A 20,254-nucleotide genomic window follows, 5' to 3' on the forward strand; every position below is an offset into this window, starting at 1 on the left:
TTGATAAGTTCATATAACTTAGAATCCTAATTATTGTGAGTGGATGAAATGTTGTCCCCTACCCCACCAGGCCCCCAACCAAAAATAAATAAATGAAAGGCTGAATTAGCCATATCAAATTTTACTCTTTTGTGCATTATAATCAACAAAGTCTTCTCAATATCCATACATTAATCACCCACATCAATTCAACTCAACAACTCTGTCCCAACTGGTATAAAACAAAGAGGGAGTAGTATGATCTGCGAGAGAGGAAGCGAGAAGGGGAGAAATTATTTTACACACTTGGTAATCTGAAACAGATACAAACGATCATATCAGACGTAAACATGGCAACCATCTGAACAAGTGGAACTTGTACACTCCCATATGAACACATCCAAAAAGCATGGTTGATAAATTACACACAAACAAAAAAAAATCAACCGAGTAGCTGCCAAGGGTAGTTAAAATTGTTACTCTTACAATATCAGTATAGATAAAGGTTGGTCCAAGAGGAAAGAAACAACAAATGATTGGGACGCAAAAGTTGAAATTTTTCCTTAAAACATAAATACTTATACATGTTCCACTGAAGTTCTTTCTCATTACCCTAGTAGAGATGATTCTTGTGTGCTTCCTACAAACCTTGTGTGCATGCTACAAAACTTGTGCGCCTCACATCTTTATAGCTTTTGTGATTGGCTGGTTCACCTATACTTCTTGGCTTTCGCCAGCTTTTTCTTCTTTTTCTTCACTGCCTTCGGTACTTTAGTCTTGCGAGCTTCCCTCTTCTCTTCTTTGACCTTCTTCTTGTTCTCTTTCCTAGCAGCTCTTTTATCAACAGGTGCCTGTGTCCCATTTTCAGGTGCAGATTCTTGCCCTTCTCGATCACTTGAGTTCTCTTCATCATCATTGTCATCGTCATCGTCGTCGTCGTCGTCGGCATCATCATCATCATCATCATCCATTCCATTTTGCGGTCCACTATCATGCAAGTTAGAATCCGCTGGATCGATAGCAGAATCTTGTTTCAGGTTCTGCTCCTGGAGATGCTGCTTTTCTGCTGGAGATGGTTGCGTCATAGAAAGAGCCTCCTTGAGTCCTGTAATAGTCTGATAGTACATATTTCCAGTATCCTTGCCACTAGTAATCCGATCTATATCCTCCTCAACATTCTTCACACTATCCAGTGTTTTTGGAATAAATGACTACCAAGAGATAACAAAATAAAAATTAATAAATAAATAAAATCAAATTAAGATTTGAGTCAATAAGGCTCTTAAGACCAAGTATTCTCACATCTCAAAGTTTCCCTTGAATATATCAACATCATAGGTGTGAAATTAAACAGAACAAGGTCAAAACAAAGCCCGCTTGGCGGCAAATAAGACCATGTGGAAGGATCACTTAAGCAAATTCTTAAGAAGTAAAATAATGTATTTAAAAAAAAGGTAAGAAAAACTCTTTTCCTACAAGATGATACTGCTGTACAGATTACCTGCACAAATACAGAGTCCGCAATTTCATCCTCCTGTGAAATCACATCCCCTCTGGCCAAAATTTTTTGTTGAACCTGAAACAAGTTTAGAAATAACACGACAAAAAATTACACGCGCAGTATGAATGAAGATCTCTCGAAAGTTCAAAACTAGAGTCTTGGAAAAATATAATACCTCTTCCAAATAACTGTCCACAGATTCGTCAGTAATAGAAGGATCAACTATGAAATCAAACAATTCTCGAATTGTCATAACAGCTACACCATGTTTTCTAAAGAAATCCTGCATGGCACAACATGCTCAAGTCAACAAATTGATGATTACAGGTAGCATTCTCATTCAATACAGCATCATAACTATTCCCAGGTGGAAACAACTCACTGAGATATGAACACAATCTTCACGAAGAAAATCGAGGGCATGAGGATGGTCAAGATCAACTGATTGGGAAACATCAATAATATACAAATGACCCTGACAAACATAACGAATATTGTTTAATGTTGTTCATTATTTGATATGCAATTGTCAACGGAAAAATGCAACAAAGTTCCTCACCTCAAAATATAGTATGTTGTATTCACTTAGGTCTCCATGGACCAGCTTGCACTTCTGATATAAAGTTCGCATTACCAGAATCATCTAAAGGAGATGACGAAAAAGTTATTAACAATCATCAAACTAAACATGATACATAACTATCCTATTTTAGAAGCCTGACATGGCATAGGAATAAATGCATCCAATATTATAAAGCATACTGCATACTACCAATTTGCAACAAAAAGGATGCGATTTCATTACAGTAAAGAATTCCTATGAGAGCCATTAATTTAGTCTCATTGTAAACACACATACACCTGCAAATGACTAAGTTCCATATATTAGGTGACCTAATGGTAATGAATCTATGTGCAGTGTCCAATGGATATGTCCAACAAGAAAGGGCATAATATATTTCTTTTTCGGCCAGGACTTCCCTCAGGATACCTTCTTCATATAATTCTATATTTGAAATTGTGAGAAGTCCATAGATCAGATCTAGGACAATTAATTAACCCACTGTCTTGGGAGGGGATTCCCTCAATAATCTGCAGATTAACAGCCTAGTAGTGGAACCCCTCCCAATCCAAAGTTCAATTTTCAAATTGTGGACTTGAGCATGTCCTGGGTAAATTATGCTAGTTGTTTTCCGAAAAACTACACAACCTGACCTAAGCCATCATGCGGCTTGCCACCTTGTTCCTTTATTAGCCTTGCAAGCTAGTAAATTTCTCAAAAAATAAGTAGCCATGTAGGCTAGTAAATTTCTGCAGCTTACTACAGGTAATTAATAGCCAAAGTTCAGCAAAAGTGTCAGTACACACATAACAAACCTTTAATTAATGTCCCCAGATAGATATGAACAGTGAAAAGGTAATGTGAGAAACTATTAGCAACAATATGAGTACACACACGACAGACCTTCAATTAATGTCCCCAGATAGATATGAGGAGTGAAGAAGTAATGTGAGAAACTCCAAATAGTTGGAATTTAGGCTTAGCTAAATATTGAATTCATCAAAAAGATCTGGACAGACCTCCAAATAACCTTCACGTAACTTGTCAAGAGACAAAGCAGCATCTTTAAGTCGAGGTGCTGCCCAACCTGCCTTGCCTGTTGCATGCAAAATTTACAAGGAACTTCAACCACTGAGAGTTGATATCATTTTCTAAACACAAAAGCCTAGACATTCTCCCAACAAATTAATAAGAATAACAAAGATTTCTTCAAAATTGCAAAAATTCAAAGCATTTTGAGTGTCATTAGTGAAGGCATGAATAAAAGAAATGCCTCAACCTTTAACCTTCACCAACTGTTATCTCAACCGTCCGTTTCCTATAATCAAGTGAAGTTAAGGCTGTATGGACCCCAAAGATCATGCATATTGCCTAGGTGGGATTTTAGGCAATTCAGAGGCATCTGAGATTGTAAACCACAGTTAGGATATCACTTCTGGTTTAAATTGACCTAGAGTGTGATCCATAGGCTAAAGACAGGTATCAGTCAACACTACTGAAGAGTTTAATAATATTGTATTAAAAAATATTTTTTTCACTCTGGCATCCATGTACCTAAAATCTACATGATAATTAGTGTATAAAACCACAATACCTATGAACTCCATGACCAAAACATGAAGCCTCAAAAGAAGAGGAGTTGGGCACCTAATTCCTGCTGCCTTTAGCCTGCAGTTCATTGCAACCATATCATCAATCAGAGAAACCATATCAGGGGTAAAAAATTTCAAAGTTCAAATACATCCATATAGGGGTGCAACTTGGGTAGGCTCAACTCGAGTAACTTGAGCCTAGCTTGAAAATTTTGAGAGTTTGGGCAACATATTTTGAATTTGGTGCAGGCTTCAGAAAAAAAAAAAATTTAGAAGCCTGAATTAAATTCGGGACGGACTTGGGCAAAGACACCAAACAACCCGAGCAACCCAAAGCTCAAATTGTATATATAAATATATAAAAATATTAAATATACAAGTAAATTATTAGTCATTAGATGATAAAAAATAATTTGAATCGTTAAATCATATTCACTATGTACATTATATATACAAATAACACAACACAAAACCTCGGAAAAAGATTGAGACCCTCAAAAAGACTCCTACAATCTACCCACAATGACATGGCATGCTTCATGTCAACTTTTGAATTGTCCTAAACTCAACCATGTAAGGCCCAACTTCCTTGTCATGTCATTGTGAGTTCTAAATTGTGAGTCTCTAGCATTCTTCTAAAGCACACTTTTCTTTTCTCACTCAGAAATGCCAAAGACCATCGCAACAGAGCATTGATTCCTCAATACTCATATCTCTCTCATCATATAAATTATTTATTTTGATATTATTAACAATTTTATCAAAAAAAAATGATAATAGAGTCTAATTTTAACAAATTAAACCACTTAAAAAACTCAAATTTATGGGCAATTCAAGCCTACCTTAGGTCGGGCTTGGGCAAACAACCTCAAGTTGCAACTCCAAATTGGGCAAGCTTAGACAACTTCTCAACCCGATCGAACCCGCCCAAGTTGCACGCCTTCATCCATAGTTGTTATGATAAACATTTCAATATAACTAGTAGCTTTTCAAAATATTCCAATCAGCTCAAATCCATCTTGATATATTTTACAGAACTAGGGATTCTAACTTATCCGCTCCCACATATTGGAAAAGAACAACTAAAAGTTCCAAGGTTTCATTTTCCCAAGCGACCCCAAGACAACACCCCTTTCCACAAAAGAAGCCAAAATGCTACTAGAAAAAGGTGCTAAACTCCAAACTCGAGACAATGTCAGCAAGAATATTTCCTCTAGCTCTATTCCCTCACAAATATTTGGAAAATACTTTATTGCAATTACTAGATGGATTCCATAAATAAATAAAAAATTTAAAAAAAAATTGTCTGAATAGACCACTTTCACAAGTCAAACCTAATATAGATTGAAAATTTACTTACTAGTTTATAACTTAAAAGAACAACTTTAATGGTAAACCTGAAGTAAGAAAATTCTCAAGAAAAACATTAGAGAAGTCTTAAACAACAATATACTACAACATCTATTCCAACAACTCTTATTATTATGAAATTGCTGATTGTGGGAATAGGCCAACCACATTCCTCTAATGCAAGGTACGAGCCAGGACTTCCCCTCTTTTCAAATAACCAGTAAAGCAAGCAATTGCAAGGCATAACCAATGGAAGGTACAACCCAGGGGCTTCCTTCATAAAGAGGCATCTTTTACCAACATTTTTAACAATGAGATGGCCTTTTATTACTCCAATCAAAACTTAGGAACAATTTTGCCAGAAAACGTACAAGGAAGAAGTTTAGTGCAAACTTAAGATGATACTTCCCAGAAATGCATTTCATGTCTAAACGACAATCTGACACTATTACCCATTCCCTCTTCCATGAGAACTCTAATTGCAATATTGTTGATCACCAAAATAGTCTTTTTGTTTGTCATCATAAAAGTTAGAAAGCAAATAATATAACAAGTTAGTGGAAAGCATTTGCAAGTAATGAACAACAGAAGACAACCTTTAGCATTCAGACAAGAACGAGAAACTGCTATGGTTTGCAGCAAGGAGCATATGCAAGCGTGAACAATTGAAAAGAGCATAGAGAATTCAACAGCTCTAACATGGATTCACAGGCATGACAAATCCCAAAGCCTTGAAGCCCAAGAGATGCAAAAGCAAATCAAAGAACTTTTTTTTTTTTTTTTTTGTGATAAATAAAGAATGATTAGGGTTTGGTATAACTAAAAGTAACTAAACATAATCTAAAAGCAAGAAAAAAAAAAATAACTATCAAAAAAATTAAAAAATTAATAAGTCCTTTGACATTTACAATAGAAGGAAAAAGGGTTTAAAACAATTCATACTTCACCAGCATGGTCATAGTCCAAAAGCTTGAAGCTATATGCATATACAAACAAACAAATATACCTCATAAGGTTCCGCATTTCTTTCTCAGCCCATGTCTTAACCATCTTCCTGGGATTGTGCCTGCAGTACCCATGTCTGAAACGGTAATCACCTTGTACATACCGATCTCTGTCCCTGAAGTTGTTAGATTAGAACCAAAAAAAAAAAAAAAAAAGAATCATGTTAGTATGACATAGGCTTGACATGTACTATCTGGAAAGTGGTACTCCGCTGCTAGCTGGAGTTGTGATGACAATACCAATAATATACAGAATGAAGGCGGCCCATTGTACAACCAGAAGCAACAATACATAAAACAACGCCTAATTAGTACACATTAATGTGTGTTTGGGAGGGGAAAGAAGAGAATATTGTTTTGGAAACACTTCCACTAAAATAGAAGCCTCTAGGCAACAAAATGTAACATAAAAACATCTAAAGATGTCCTGAAGACCAGCTCCCATAATTTCCATAAGATAACTCCAAGCCAACAGCTAGGACAGCTGACACTGCTGTTTGAACACATTTGAACTTACCAAAACACAATAAATTAAAAATCCTTAATGAGCTTCCTGGACCTACATATAGTCAATTTCTAAACTCTTCTCATACAAAAATGACATGTCACTCGAAAAGGCAGATAATCAAGAGCACATGAGAAAAAAAGAAATCTCTAAAGTCTCATCTATGCCAAGTATGTTCAAAGAAAAATAACAAAGCAAATGAAGAATGCCCATTTGAGTGGTGGAGACAGGATTACACTATCAAGATATTTCAGTTCTGCATACAAGTCAATCTCTTAAACTTAAAGAGTTTAAATATGCTCTAAAATAAAAAGACATGCTACAGTGATTGCAACTTAAAAGATCATAGAACATACTTGAATACAAGAACAGAAGTTTTGTACACTTTAATTGCCAGTTCCTGACCATCAGACTTCGTAGCATGATATACATTTGCCTGTTAAACAAATAACTCAGAATGAAGAGAAACTTGGATGCATAAGATGATTAAGACAAAAGCAGCTTGAAGGTCTTAGTGCATTACATACTTCTTTCCCAGTTGAAATACATCCATTCATATCATGAAATACTCCACGATTTAGCATTTTGAATAAGACCATGCGAGTTCTAGGATCAATTGCCTGAAAGACAAATCGATAATTTAGCTATAAAAACGATGTCCATAGATGTGACTTACACAAGCACCACAGGTATGATAAGCCATTCAAAAGCAAATAGAAAAGTGAAACAAAGAATGAGTGGGCGAACCATGAACTATGCTTGATATAATAGGCATATACAAGGAAAACATGTTATGAAAGCACGCTTGCACACATAAAAAATAGCGTAGTAGCATCAGTTAATAAAACTTTTCTATTAAACATTAAAACAAAAGGGTTAATTATCCAATTCATGTCTAAATTCTGCATTACATTAAACGCAACTAATGGTGAACCAAGATACCAAACCAAACAAAACCAAACTAAGTCTTAAATCCCATCAAATGGAGTCGGTTACATAAATCCTTCTTCTCCACGCGGCCCTATCAAAGGCCATTTCATTAGTCAAATTAAGTAGATCCATATCTCTATTTACAACGTTAACCAACGTTAATCTAGGCCTATCCTGTCCCCTAACACTTCCATCTACCGTTACAGCATCGCATCTCTTCACTACTGCATCTGTTGATCTCCGTTAAATATGACCAAACCATCTCAATCGATTTTCTCTCAATTCATCTTCTATCAGTTCTACTCTTACACATTCCCGAATACACTCATTCCTAATTATGTCTTGTCTAATCTTGCCACACATCCACCCTAGCATTCTCCTCTCAACCACACTCATCTTATTTACATGTTGTTTCTTGATTGCCCAACACTCCATCCCATACAACATCGCTGGTCTAACCACCATTCTATAAAACTTACCTTTAAGTCTAGTGGGTATTCGTTTATCGCACAGTACCCCAGACGCACTTCTCCACTAGCACCATCCCGCCTTAATCCTATGGGCCACATCCGCATCAATCTCCCCCGTTGTTGTGATAATCGACCCTAAATAACGAAAATGTTCACTCTTAGACAGTTCTTGATTCTCAATCTTCACTTCTCCTCTGCTTTCATTGTTACTGTTACTAAATTTGCACTCCATGTACTCTGTCTTAATTCTACTTATCTGGAATCCTTTAGATTCAAGAGCTTTTCTCCAAATCTCCAACTTTGTATTAACTCATTCTCTAGTCTCATCCACTAGCACTATATCGTCTGCAAAAAGCATACACCATGGCACGTCATCCAGGATTATTTTTGTCAACTCATCCATAACTAAAGCAAAAAGACAAGGACTTAAGGTAGATCCTTGGTGTAACCCTACAGTGATAGGAAATTCATTTGTCTCTCCAGCAGGCGATCTAATAATGGTCACCACCCTTTCATACATGTCCCTAATCACATCAATGTAATCTTTTATCACCCCTTTATTTGCTAACACCCACCATATTATATCCCGGGACAATCTATCATATGCTTTCTCAAGGTCGATAAATACCATATGAATGTCTTTTTTCTTTTCTCTATACTTTTTTATTACTCTCCTCAAAAGATAGATCGCTTCCATCGTTGACCTGCCAGGCATAAACCCAAATTGATTATCTGACACCTCCGTTATATCTCACAATCTGCGTTCTATCACCCTCTCCCACACTTTCATTATATGACATGTAGGAGCCGAAATATTGTTGGTATATGTGCAATAAAGCCGAATGACGGTATGAGGACAGTCAATGACGAAATTTGTATTCGGCTCCATCTTGGACAATCGCAAGACTGAATAGACTAATCGGCCGAAAAACCAATTGAACAAAAGCTGAATAAATAAACGTGCAATGGATTGAGGATGGGCCCGAACCTGAGGCTCAAAAAAAAAATATAAGTAGAGGAGCATCAGCCAAAAAAAGGTATGTGGGAACAAGTAAGATTAACTTGAGATACAAGCAACCAAGAGAGTATACACTGACTTATCCGTCAGAGTGCTAATTCCGGCACCCCGACCGGAGTGTTCAATCCTTTTCAGGTGACTAGCTAAGGATCAAGAGCGTCCTACAGGATTCAGAGAGTATTTTCAAACCACTTCTCCACATGACACATTAGCTTGATTCCTCTATAGTTGTTGCAATTATGGACATCACATTTATTCTTATAGATTGAAACTAAAATACTCTTCCTCTACTCATCTGGCATGTTCCTAGTCAATAAAATTTCGCTAAACAACCTAGTCAACCAAGCAACCCCCTTTTTACCCAAACACTTCCAAGCTTCAATAAGGATATCATCTGGTCCTAAAGCCCTATTTGATTTTATCTTCTTAAGTACAATCTCCACTTCAAAGTTCATAATCCTGCAATAGAAACTATAATCTTGATTTATCATGTTATTGGCTATTTTTTCCCCTATTGTCGTACCTCCATGTTCTGCATTTAATAGTTTCTCAAAATAGTTCTTCAATCTTTCCTTAATCTCTTCATCCCTCACCAATACCTTATAATCCTCACTCTTGATGCACTTGACTTGATTAAAATCTCTTGTTTTCCTCTCCCGCATCTTAGCAAGTTTGTATACCCCCTTCTCTCCCTCCTTACCATCTAGTTTAGTGTATAGATCATCATAAGCTGTCAACTTAGCCTCTCTCACTACTTTTTTTACCTCCTTATTAGCCAATCTATAACACTTAAGGTTTTTCTCACTTCTATCATTTTGCCACTTTTTAAAACACTCTTTTTTTGCCTTAACTACCGCTTGAACCTCTTCCCTCCACCACCAAGTTTTCCTAGAGCTGGGTCCCGTTCCTTTCGACTCTCCAAGCACTTCCCTTGAGACTCTCCTCATACAATTGGCCATCGAGTTCCACATCTAATTTATCCCTTTTTAGGTCCCACCATCTCATCCTATGATGCCCACCATCCTTCCTAGCTTGGTATTGCCCTCTAAAACATAAATCTAGTACCAAAATCCTATGTTGGGAGGTCAGGCTCTCTCCAGGAATCACCTTATAATCATTGCATTTTAGGCAATCCACTTTTCTTACTAAGAAGTAATCTATTTGATTCTTAACTGACCCACTCTTAAAGATTATCTAATGCTCCTTCCTCTTTTTATACATAGTATTGACCACCACCAAGTCAGAAGTCAACGCAAAATCTAAAATACTCTCTTCAGCCTCATTTCTATCACCAAAACCGTATCCACCATACACCCTTTCATAGCCTAGTTTATCTATGCCTACATGGCCATTAAAATCTCCACCTATAACCAGGTTCTCTGCTACGGGTATCTCCTATAAGATCTCATCCGTTTGCTCCCAAAAAACCCTCTTAGTCTGATCATCTAATCCTACTTGAGGGACAATGCACCAATAACGCTCACTATATTCCCTCCAATAACTAGTTTAACTAACATAATCCTATCCCCTTTTCTAATGACCGCCACTACATTCTCCACAAAACCTTTGACAATTAAGATTCCTACCCGATTCCTGCGTCTATCCTTACCACTATAATACAGTTTAAAACCGGTATCCTCAATTTCCCTAGCCTTCTCACCCGTCCACTTAGTTTTCTTGTACGCAAGTTATACCAACTCTCCTTCTAATCATAACATCTACTAACTCCATCGTCTTACCAGTTAAGGTTCCTATATTCCAAGTGGCTACCCTAAACCTATAGTCTTGGACTAGTTTCTTTACCTGCGCTCGTCCAGAAAAACGCAGGAACCTTTACCCATTTTTCACTGCACCTAGGCGTCGATGCGGCGCCCCTTGCTCACTTTTCGAAACATCCGAAGGCAAGCACAACGCGTCATTTAAGGGTAACGACCTAGCATTCAAAATCTATATATACATAATACATTACATTCATCACCGGGGGTGTAGATGCATCGTGCATACAAAAAACAGATGCAAGGATGATAAATCAAATAATTACACAAAATATAATCAGCCTAACAGTGATAATTGTTAAAAACAAAAGAAAAAAAATTACAATCCCAAAAAAGAAAAAAAGAAAATTAAGAAGTCAGATTGAAATCATATGATTGCATAGGAATGAAGGATGCAAATGACATCAATTGTTATTAACCTGCTCAACGGTTGCACGGTCTGCTTTCTCTGTAGTTCTAGTTTTACCAATGGCCATCTCCCGAACACTTCCACGAATTGCAGTTGTCACAGAGTTAGACATGCCCACATCCAGCCTCCCTTCCCACTCCTGCACCATCAAGTAACTTGTAAGAAGCCACAATACACTGAAGCAAACACACACTCATGAAGTTAAATTAAAATAGCAATATCAAAAATTGCTATTATCCATGTGACTTGCTCCCAATAACTAGGGGCATAATAGATCAGAATTACCAACTCAATCGTAACAACGGCAAATAAAATTAAATAAATAAAGATATTAACTCCATTGGTGCCTACAGAATCTATCGCACTGTTTCAACAGATCCATGTAAAACTATTTGCATAACATATTTTAACCACCTTTCAGAAAATAACTCCTTCGACAACCTTTCTAGACTTTGAATTGTTCCTCAAAAATTAAGGGTTGTTTGGGATGACCTAAATAAGTACCCTTTTTGTCTTTTTAAGAAAAGATGTGCAGAAAAGTAGAGAAGTGATGTGATGAAAAAAAGATAAAAAGATAAAAAGCTGAATTATTTTGCAAATGCCAAACTTGGCCTTAATAAGCATACCAGACTATAAATGCTAAGTTGTAGTGGGAACTCTAAAATGATACTCACCTATACTCAAGTTTGAGATAAATCAATATCCTAGCCCTCCAATTGGTTGCTAGTAGGAGTAAGGAAAACAAGATTAAACAAATTTTCAAAAAGCAAGCCTTGCGTCTTTCCAGTTATAAAAAATAGGAAGGTCACCTCCACTACACCAAACAGTTTACAAACCGCAATTAACTGGTAGTTTCTATTTTCCTGTGATAAAGAATGAGGATTCTAAGGTTAAAGGATTATAATTTCTTTTCTTCTCTTACATTTTCTCAACACCAAAATAGAGCTCCTGCAAAACATATGGAGAGTTATTAATGAACGAGTAGGTATTTGTATACCTCTAAAGGAGAAGCTCTGATGTGATTTGAGAACTTTTGGTTCCGATTTGAGAGAGGCTGAAGCGAAGATGTATTGAGGCGAGAATGAAGTCCTCCATGAGCATTGGGACGCCTTGTTTGGAGAGTAAAAGCTCCCTCTACGGCTTCATCATCATCCTTGGAGTCCAAGTAGTCCAACACGTCTCCAATTTCAGAGTCTGATGACCATGAAAGGTCTTCCTCTTCTTCTTCATCTTCAATTTCTTCAACTATCACAGCCCCTTCTTCCGCCGCTTTTTCTACGACTATTGACATCCTTACCACATCAAAAGAGCTCCTGGTTACTTTTTCGCAAACTTTCTTTTCCTCGTTGTGTTGAAAGAAAAGCTTTCCACTTTCCAATTTGAAAATCTGCATTTCATGTAAAATCAAACATCTTCTGGAAGCTTATACAGTTGCAGAGACAGTTGATACCTTAATAATCAAGCAATAAATCCAAGGACATTCCCAGGGTATCTTCTCTATTAACAAATAGTGTCTTATCTTATGACAAGAAAGATCACTGTAAAATCCAGATTATCAAAATGAACTTATATGATACAAAAGCTATTTCTGTCCCATTTGATTCATGTGATATACATGTCTATTTGTGTGTGCGTACATGTGTTAGGTTTTGTATGGTACAGAAGGGTAATGTTTTTAAAAAATGCATTAAATTCTCGATGTAAGGAATTTTACACTGAAGTATTTTTCCATGTAAAACTTTTTACTTGAATAAAAAATTCATTTTATTTTCTGATGTTGGCTAGCAAAAGTAGCATTCATTTTGCAAGGTTCTGTAATTGACTCATACTGTCAGAGTTTCAAACACATGGCATACAGGTCAAAATGATGGTACACTTTCATGTTTTGATTGAAAGTAAAACCATCAAACTTGTCAAATTCTTAGTTGCAGGAATCGTCCTACCAGGTGACGAATCTTCCCCGCGTTTCTTAGAAAGAAACGTGTAGGAATCGCGTTTCCATCGAGAGAGAAACGCGATCCTGGCCACGATGGGATCGTTGGTAAAGAACAAAAACCCTAGGAGAGAGAGACAGAGGAGAGAGAGTGTGAAGGAAGAGAGTGAGAAGACAAACCTTCGACTCCAGTATGTAGTGCTCTCGCCTCGCGATCTGCTCGCGATCTACTCCTCTTCGCTCTCGCCTTCGATCGCCATGGCCATCGCCTTCGATCTGCTTCTTCTTCTTCTGTCTCTCTCTCGTCTCTCTCTCTCTTTCTTGTCGAGTTGTGTTTGTCTTTCCCCCTCTCGTTTCTTAATAAATAATATAATAAATCTAATTAAATCAAATATAATAAAAAATATATAATAAGATTTATAAAATAAATCATCTGTTTTTTAACCTATTTTATTATTTTATTGATTTTTATTTATAATATATATCAATTAAAAATTAAAAATATATATATAAATAAATTAAAAATATTATCTATAAAAATAATATCTAAGATAAAAATAATAAATATATTTAAAAATAACTATTTAACTCACCTTTATATAATAAATATATTTTAGAAATAACTACTAAAAAATAATATATATATATATATATATTACCGCTTCCTGAGGCGCTTCCAACCTAAGAAACTTCTATCAGCTCACGCTTCCCCGCTCCCGCCCCCTGCCCCGCTCCTGCTCCCGCTCCCGCTCCGTGCAACTAAGGTCAAATTATATGTAAAAACAAAATTTTAGAACATTAATTGTATTGCTTCAATAAAAATCAATTTGTAAAACCCTAAAGAAAAAAGAATTCCCGCTTTCGAGTCATTTTGTAAAATTCCAAAAAATTTAGATAAATCTACATTTAAAAACAATTCAAAATCCAATGGTGTCAATTGAAAACAAACCACTGACCAATTGAAACGCAATAAACCAAACCAAACCAAACCAAACCAGGTCAAACCTTAAGTCCTATCAAATGGGATCAGCTATATGAATCCTTCTTCTCCAAGCGGTCGTATCAAAGGCCATTTCTTTAGTCAAATTAAGTAGATTCATATCTCTATTTACAACGCTAGCCAACGTTAATCTAAGCCTACCTTGTCCCCTAACACTTCCACCTACCGTTACAGCATCGCATCTCTTCACTACTGCCTCTGTTGGTCTCCATTAAATATGACCAAACCAACTCAATCGATTCTCTCTCAACTTATCTTCTATCGGTGCTACTCTTACCCATTCCCGAATATATTCATTCCTAATTTTGTTTTGTCTAGTCTTGCCACACATCCACCTTAGCATCCTCATCTCAGCTACACTCATCGTATCTACATATTATTTCGTGGTTGCCCAACACTCCGTCCCATACAACATCGCAGATCTAATAGCCATTCTACAGAACTTACCTTTTAATCTAGTGGGTATTCGTTTATCGCACAGTACCCCAGACGCACTTCTCCACTTACATCATCCCGCCTTAATCCTATGGGCCACATCCGCATCAATTTCCCCCGCTGTTGTGATAATCGACCCTGGATAACAAAAATGTTCTCTCTTATGCAGTTCTTGGTTCTCAATCTTCACTTATCCTCTGCTTTCATTGTTACTGTTATTAAATTTACACTCAATGTACTCTGTCTTAGTTCTGCTTATCTAGAATGGATATTGCATATCAACAAATAGCAACATACGAAGATCAGTGACTAAATTCCCATGATAATTTTAAAGCTAAGAGAAAATATCAACTTATCAATAATTGGTCAAACACAAGAGAGTACTTGAAGATCATTGAGGTTTTTGGCTGCCTCATATATGTGACTTGGATAGAAAAAATAAAACATTTCTAGAAATCTAATAAAAACAACTGAATTCCATTAGAAAGGAATATCTTAAGATAATTATAAATGACGGTTAGTCTCTTGAAATCCAAGATTGGCACCATAAATAGTGAGGAATAATTTTAAAGCAAATAAGTCAAAAATAAATAAATAGGGTAAATTACACTTTAACTCCCTGCGGTTGGCCCAAAAAGCATGGAACCCCCTATAGTTTTATTTATACACTTAAACCCCTAAACTTAACACCAAACTGTAATTTCTAACAGATCCGTTTCTTTAAACAGAGCATGGGTTTCACGAGCATAAAAGTGTAGTGCAACGCTATGTAGCACTTTCTCCCACCAAAAACGTTACACTCTTGGACCAAAACACCCCTTCTTTCTCCCCCATTATATAAATATGCAGCACCATCACCTTCCATGCAAATCCACCACCATCACCTTTTATTTCTGCTCTCATCTCACTACCATTACCTTCCATGGAAAATCACAACCAACCAACATTACCACCATCACCTTCCATGCGAAACAACAACTAACCAACACCACCACCAATACCAACACCATTTTTGCGCTCTCTACAAAATAGTTCAAACTCACTTTCTCTTTTCTTCTTATATTTCTTATCATCACCACTTCTCTCTCTAAAAATTATACTTTCTCCTTATGATTCAAATTAGTAACGAACCCAATCCATGGAGTTCAACAATTAACAAGTGTAAACATTTAGGTAGCATTTGGTAGGATTTTAGAATTATGATTTGATAATAGAGTTGTATTTTGAGTTTATGAGTTTTGGAATTATGATTTAAAAAGAGAAAATTTGTTTGGTTATGAGTTTTGAAAAGAGTTTTGAATTTAGTGTTGAATTGAGTTTTAAATTTTTGATGTGACATATGAAATGAGAAAAGTTGTTCCGGTTAACCGACACAATTGTATTGTTCCGGTCAACCGGCCAGACATCTAGGAGGATGTCTGGGTGGACGACCGAGTAGACCAAAAATTCAAAAAATGTCTGGTTTACCAAACATGTTGTCTAAATGTGTTTTGAAATTGATTTGGAATCATAATTTGAAAACTCTTATAAAAAATAGGAATAGAATGTAAGGGTAGAATTAGGTTGCGTTTGGTGAAATTTTAGAATTATGATTTGAGAATAGAGTTGTATTTTGAATTTGTGAGTTTTGAAATTATATTTTGAAAAGAGAAAATTTGTTTGGTTATGAGTTTTGAAAAAAGTTTTCAATTGAGTTTAAAATTTTTAATGTGACATATGAAATGAGAAAAGTTGTTTGGTTATGAGTTTTGAAAAGAGTTTTAAAAACTTAATTCAAAAACTTATAACTCATAACTAAATACACAACTCAAAACTCTATTGAAAATTCTATTCAAAATTCATAACCAAACTCTTTTTAAAATTCAATTCAAAAAAAAATAATTTGTCATTTTAGTCTAAAAAAATAATTTTTATATTTAAAAAATATCAAAAACAAATATATTTTTTTTCCAAATAGCAGAGTACTGTTTCGGTCAATCGGCCGGACATTAGGGGGGATGTCCGGGAGGACGACCCAAAGAGCAAATTCAAAAATCAAAAGCCCACACTGCCAAATATGCATTGGAATGTGTTTTCAAATGAGACATTGGAATTAATTTTTGAAAACTTCAACCAAATATAGAATTGGAATGTAGGGGTAGAATTATAATTTGAAAGCTATACCAAACACGACCTTAGTTTTGGAAAGTTTTACCAAACACAGTCTTAGATTTTTGAAATAGCATTGATGGAATTCATACTAACAAAACCCACTTTATCTTCTCCAAATCGCATGCACGCATGAACATACCAAAACATATCAGATTTTCATATTCAAACACACCACTTCAACCCCTTATATCTACTTCGTCATAACTCCGTTTTGCCTCATTTTTGCGTCGTTGGATTCACCTTACGGCCTAATTTTCATATCACTCCTCACATGCCTCATTCCGCTTCTTTTCACATGCTTTCGAATCTTTGAAAGTTGACCAAAAATAAGATTTTTCTTCCCATTTCCGACATTTCTTCAACCCATCTTTCAGACTCCATAATTTTCTCGATTCTTAACGGTTTTACCCCGTTCTTTCACCAATCTCTTCACCTTGCTTCATACTTCATTCTTAACGGAGCCTCCCTGTAGTCTTCCTCAAATGGGTAGTTTCGACATACCGAAATTTGTCCGAAAACCAACTTCACGCATTCCAAAGAAATATCTCCAAATCTATTTCTTTCTTTTTCGTCATCCTCCCTCTTCTACTGCTTCATCTATAGCTCTTTGTGAAGGGTGGTTCTTGGTTTTGACAAAGCTGGGCAATGGTGGTCATGACGGTCCAGTAATGACGACGAAGCTCGCGGTGATGATGGTCGTGGAGCTTGATGGTAGTGGTTATAGAACTTGGTTGTGAAAATGGGTGAAGGTGGATTTTGTGTTGAAAGGCGGTGGTGATGATGGTGGTCACAATGAGAGAGAGAGAGAAAGAGAGAGATACACGAAGCAATACAAATGAAAAGACTGAGTGTAAAATATCTAGGGGCATTTATGACTTTTTATTACTTCAGTTACGTCCGACCGAAATTATAGTTTGGTATTAAGTTTAGGGGGTTTAATTGTTACAAATAAGACTACAGGGAGACTCCGTATTTTTTGGGCAAACCACAGGGCGTTAAAGTGTAATTTACCCAATTAAATAACACATCAATAATAATGGGTATTCTTCAAAAATCCACCAATTGGAATTTAGAACCCAGTACAGCTCAAAAACTAACCGCCCAAAACAAAAAGCTAAATTAGGAATTAAAATCCATAAATTAGGTTCCTCAATAAAATCAAGAATTTTGAGAAACATACATAAAACAGGATATGAAAATTCAGCTAGAAATATACTTCCAGAGTTCTTAGACAGCTATCACAATTATAGAAGCATCGTACCTATAATGCACAAAACCCCAACTATCACAATTACATAAGCATCATACATATAACTATCACAATTACAGCTAAAAAACTAACCATCCAAAATGACTAGATAGACATAACAAGAAGCTAAATTAGAAATCAAAGCCAATTAAAACCCATAAATTAAGTTCCTAATTACATAAAACATTGGGTGCTCACGGATTGGTTTTGAGCGGTTCAAACTGCTGGTTGGACCCATGAGTCCAATGGCCTGCGGTTTGGGAAAAGTGAACCTACAATCGCCCATAGTATAGTTTACGGTTTGTGCAAGTAGGGTTCGCGAGCAGTTTGTGGATTGCACTTTTTCCTTATAAAATTTATTTTTGGGCCTTTCCCCCCATTTGCTAAATATTCTTTTGGGCCACAAAAAAATGAACATAAATAATTCTAAGCTATATATTATGAGCAAATTTGAAAAATGAAATTCTTTGTTAATTTTTATTCTTTACGTAATCTTTTTTAGACTTGTGTATTGTCCACATCATTCAAAAACATAAATAATTAATAAACTATTACCTTAGAACATTCCCCAATGAAGATCAAACACTCAATAACAGCAAAAACCCAAAACTGTGTTACCTACAATTAGAGAGTCAATCCAACTAAACCCTAAAATAAACTAAACTTGCCCTCCTCAATCCACAATCAGTGCCCTGGTCCAATTTGTCCGAAATTCTGAAATTTGAGACCTTCCCAGTGATCCTTGATCCGAATCAACTTTTTTTTGGATAAAATAAAAGATTTTGATCGAATCAACTCTTTCTTTGCTTTCATGACAGAACCAAAGGAAAGAAGGAGGCGAACTGACCTTAACGAGTGAGAGAGATGAGAGGCTACTCTGCTCCTTGCCGAAGGTGTTGCAGCCGCCGGCCGCCGCGCACTGCCGATTGCCGGTCGCCACACACACACACACACACACAGATGAGAGAGCGAGAGAACGAGAGTGAGAGGAAAGGCTGCTGAGAGAAGAGAAGATTAGGGTTTAGAAGCAAAAAATATATAATCTGATCTGACGGTCCAGAATTCAAGACTCAGAAGCCAGAACAAACCATTTCACCCAAAAAAACAAACTAATAAAATAAAGTGGATGAGCAAGCACAAGTAAATACACACAAAACAAATCACACTCCCAAAAAGAAAATCTTCCGAGAAGCTAATACGTTTATATATATATATATATATATAAATGCATACATACCCGAGAGTGAATCGAAGAAGCTAATACGTTTCTGAGAGTGAAGGAAGAACTTTTATAAATCGACCATTGAAGTAGAGAAAGAGTGCGAGAGAGAACCACACGAAATCACAGAACTCACTCTCTCTCATAAACCCTAACGGAGAAACCCCCGAGCACGTTGGGTGTCTAACGGGTCGGGTCTTATTGTTCAACCGGTTTAAATCCATTAATAAGCCTACACCACCTTTGTTGAGGAATAATTTACGGTTTTTTAGGGCCAGTCCCTAAAGTGAAATTAGGGATTATTTAGCAAACTAGTTAAAAGTTAATTTTTTATTTTTAGTTTATTTGAGGTCATATTATTTTTTATATTTTTTATCTATATAAAGATTAAAAAAAAAGTCAAAAAAAATTTAAAAAGTCAACTTTTAACTAACTTCCCAAAACATTCCTTAATTATTATTAAATTTTATCGTCCATTTAAATGTATTAATAACTCTTCAATGGTTTATATTATCCTCATTAAATCTCTTCTCTTTTTTTCTTTTCTCTCTCTAATATTTCTCAAATCTTTTTGCTTTCTCTCAACTCCCTTTCTCACTCACTCTCTCTCTCTCTCTCTCACTCTCTCTCTCTCTCTCTCATCTTTCATGTCTCAACCATTTTTAAAACTTACACCATCACCACCACACACCATCACCACATCTACTGCCACTATCCATAGCCAGTCATCGTCGTCACCACTCCCACCGATCACCAACCGCTTTCACTATCGTAAATCTACACTCTACTATCTCCGATCTACACTTTATCATTGTCAATCTACAACCACCGTCGCCGATATCCTACCACCTTTATCGATCTACCACCACCATCATCGATCTACACTCTATCTTCTCTGACTACGCTTTATATCTCTGATCTACAATTTTTCTTTTCCAATCTACACTCCACCATCACCAATTTATATTTTATCATCAATGATCCTCTAGAACAACTTCGACAATCATCTGGGATCTAACAAATCTTCCCGGTTAGAGATTTTTTGCTTTTTAATTTGGTTTTGTTTGGGTTGGTTTTTAGCATTTTTTTTTTTGGGGTTTTGTTTTGAATTTGTAAGATGATGATGATGATGATAATGATGAAAGATACAGAGATTTTTCATATCGCACTTC

The 20,254-nt window shown here is 36.1% G+C and overlaps 1 protein-coding gene across 7 annotated transcripts; it reads right to left on the minus strand.

Annotated features, from left to right (window-relative positions):
* Positions 1-370: 370 nt before the first annotated feature.
* Positions 371-19,308, minus strand: LOC114266022 (uncharacterized). 7 transcript variants are annotated; one of them, XM_082920505.1, is made up of 16 exons: positions 19,101-19,308; positions 18,711-18,861; positions 13,688-13,787; positions 13,209-13,384; positions 12,093-12,482; positions 11,106-11,234; positions 7,021-7,113; positions 6,850-6,929; positions 5,991-6,104; positions 3,637-3,710; positions 3,062-3,138; positions 2,040-2,123; positions 1,863-1,955; positions 1,656-1,763; positions 1,481-1,555; positions 371-1,190 (listed from the first exon to the last, which is right to left on the minus strand). In XM_082920505.1, exons 5-16 carry the CDS (start codon positions 12,384-12,386, stop codon positions 690-692), a joined length of 1,722 nt encoding a protein of 573 aa, XP_082776631.1. In that variant the 5' UTR covers positions 12,387-12,482; positions 13,209-13,384; positions 13,688-13,787; positions 18,711-18,861; positions 19,101-19,308; the 3' UTR covers positions 371-689. The 7 variants fall into 7 exon arrangements, with proteins under 7 accessions (XP_082776631.1, XP_082776632.1, XP_082776630.1 ...); XM_082920506.1 differs by having other exon boundaries at positions 18,711-18,858; positions 19,101-19,275; XM_082920504.1 differs by lacking the exon at positions 13,688-13,787.
* Positions 19,309-20,254: the final 946 nt, after the last annotated feature.

Source organism: Camellia sinensis, chromosome 3 (genome assembly GCF_055761805.1).
Source record: "Camellia sinensis isolate YWXY chromosome 3, ASM5576180v1, whole genome shotgun sequence".
NCBI lineage: Eukaryota > Viridiplantae > Streptophyta > Magnoliopsida > Ericales > Theaceae > Camellia > Camellia sinensis.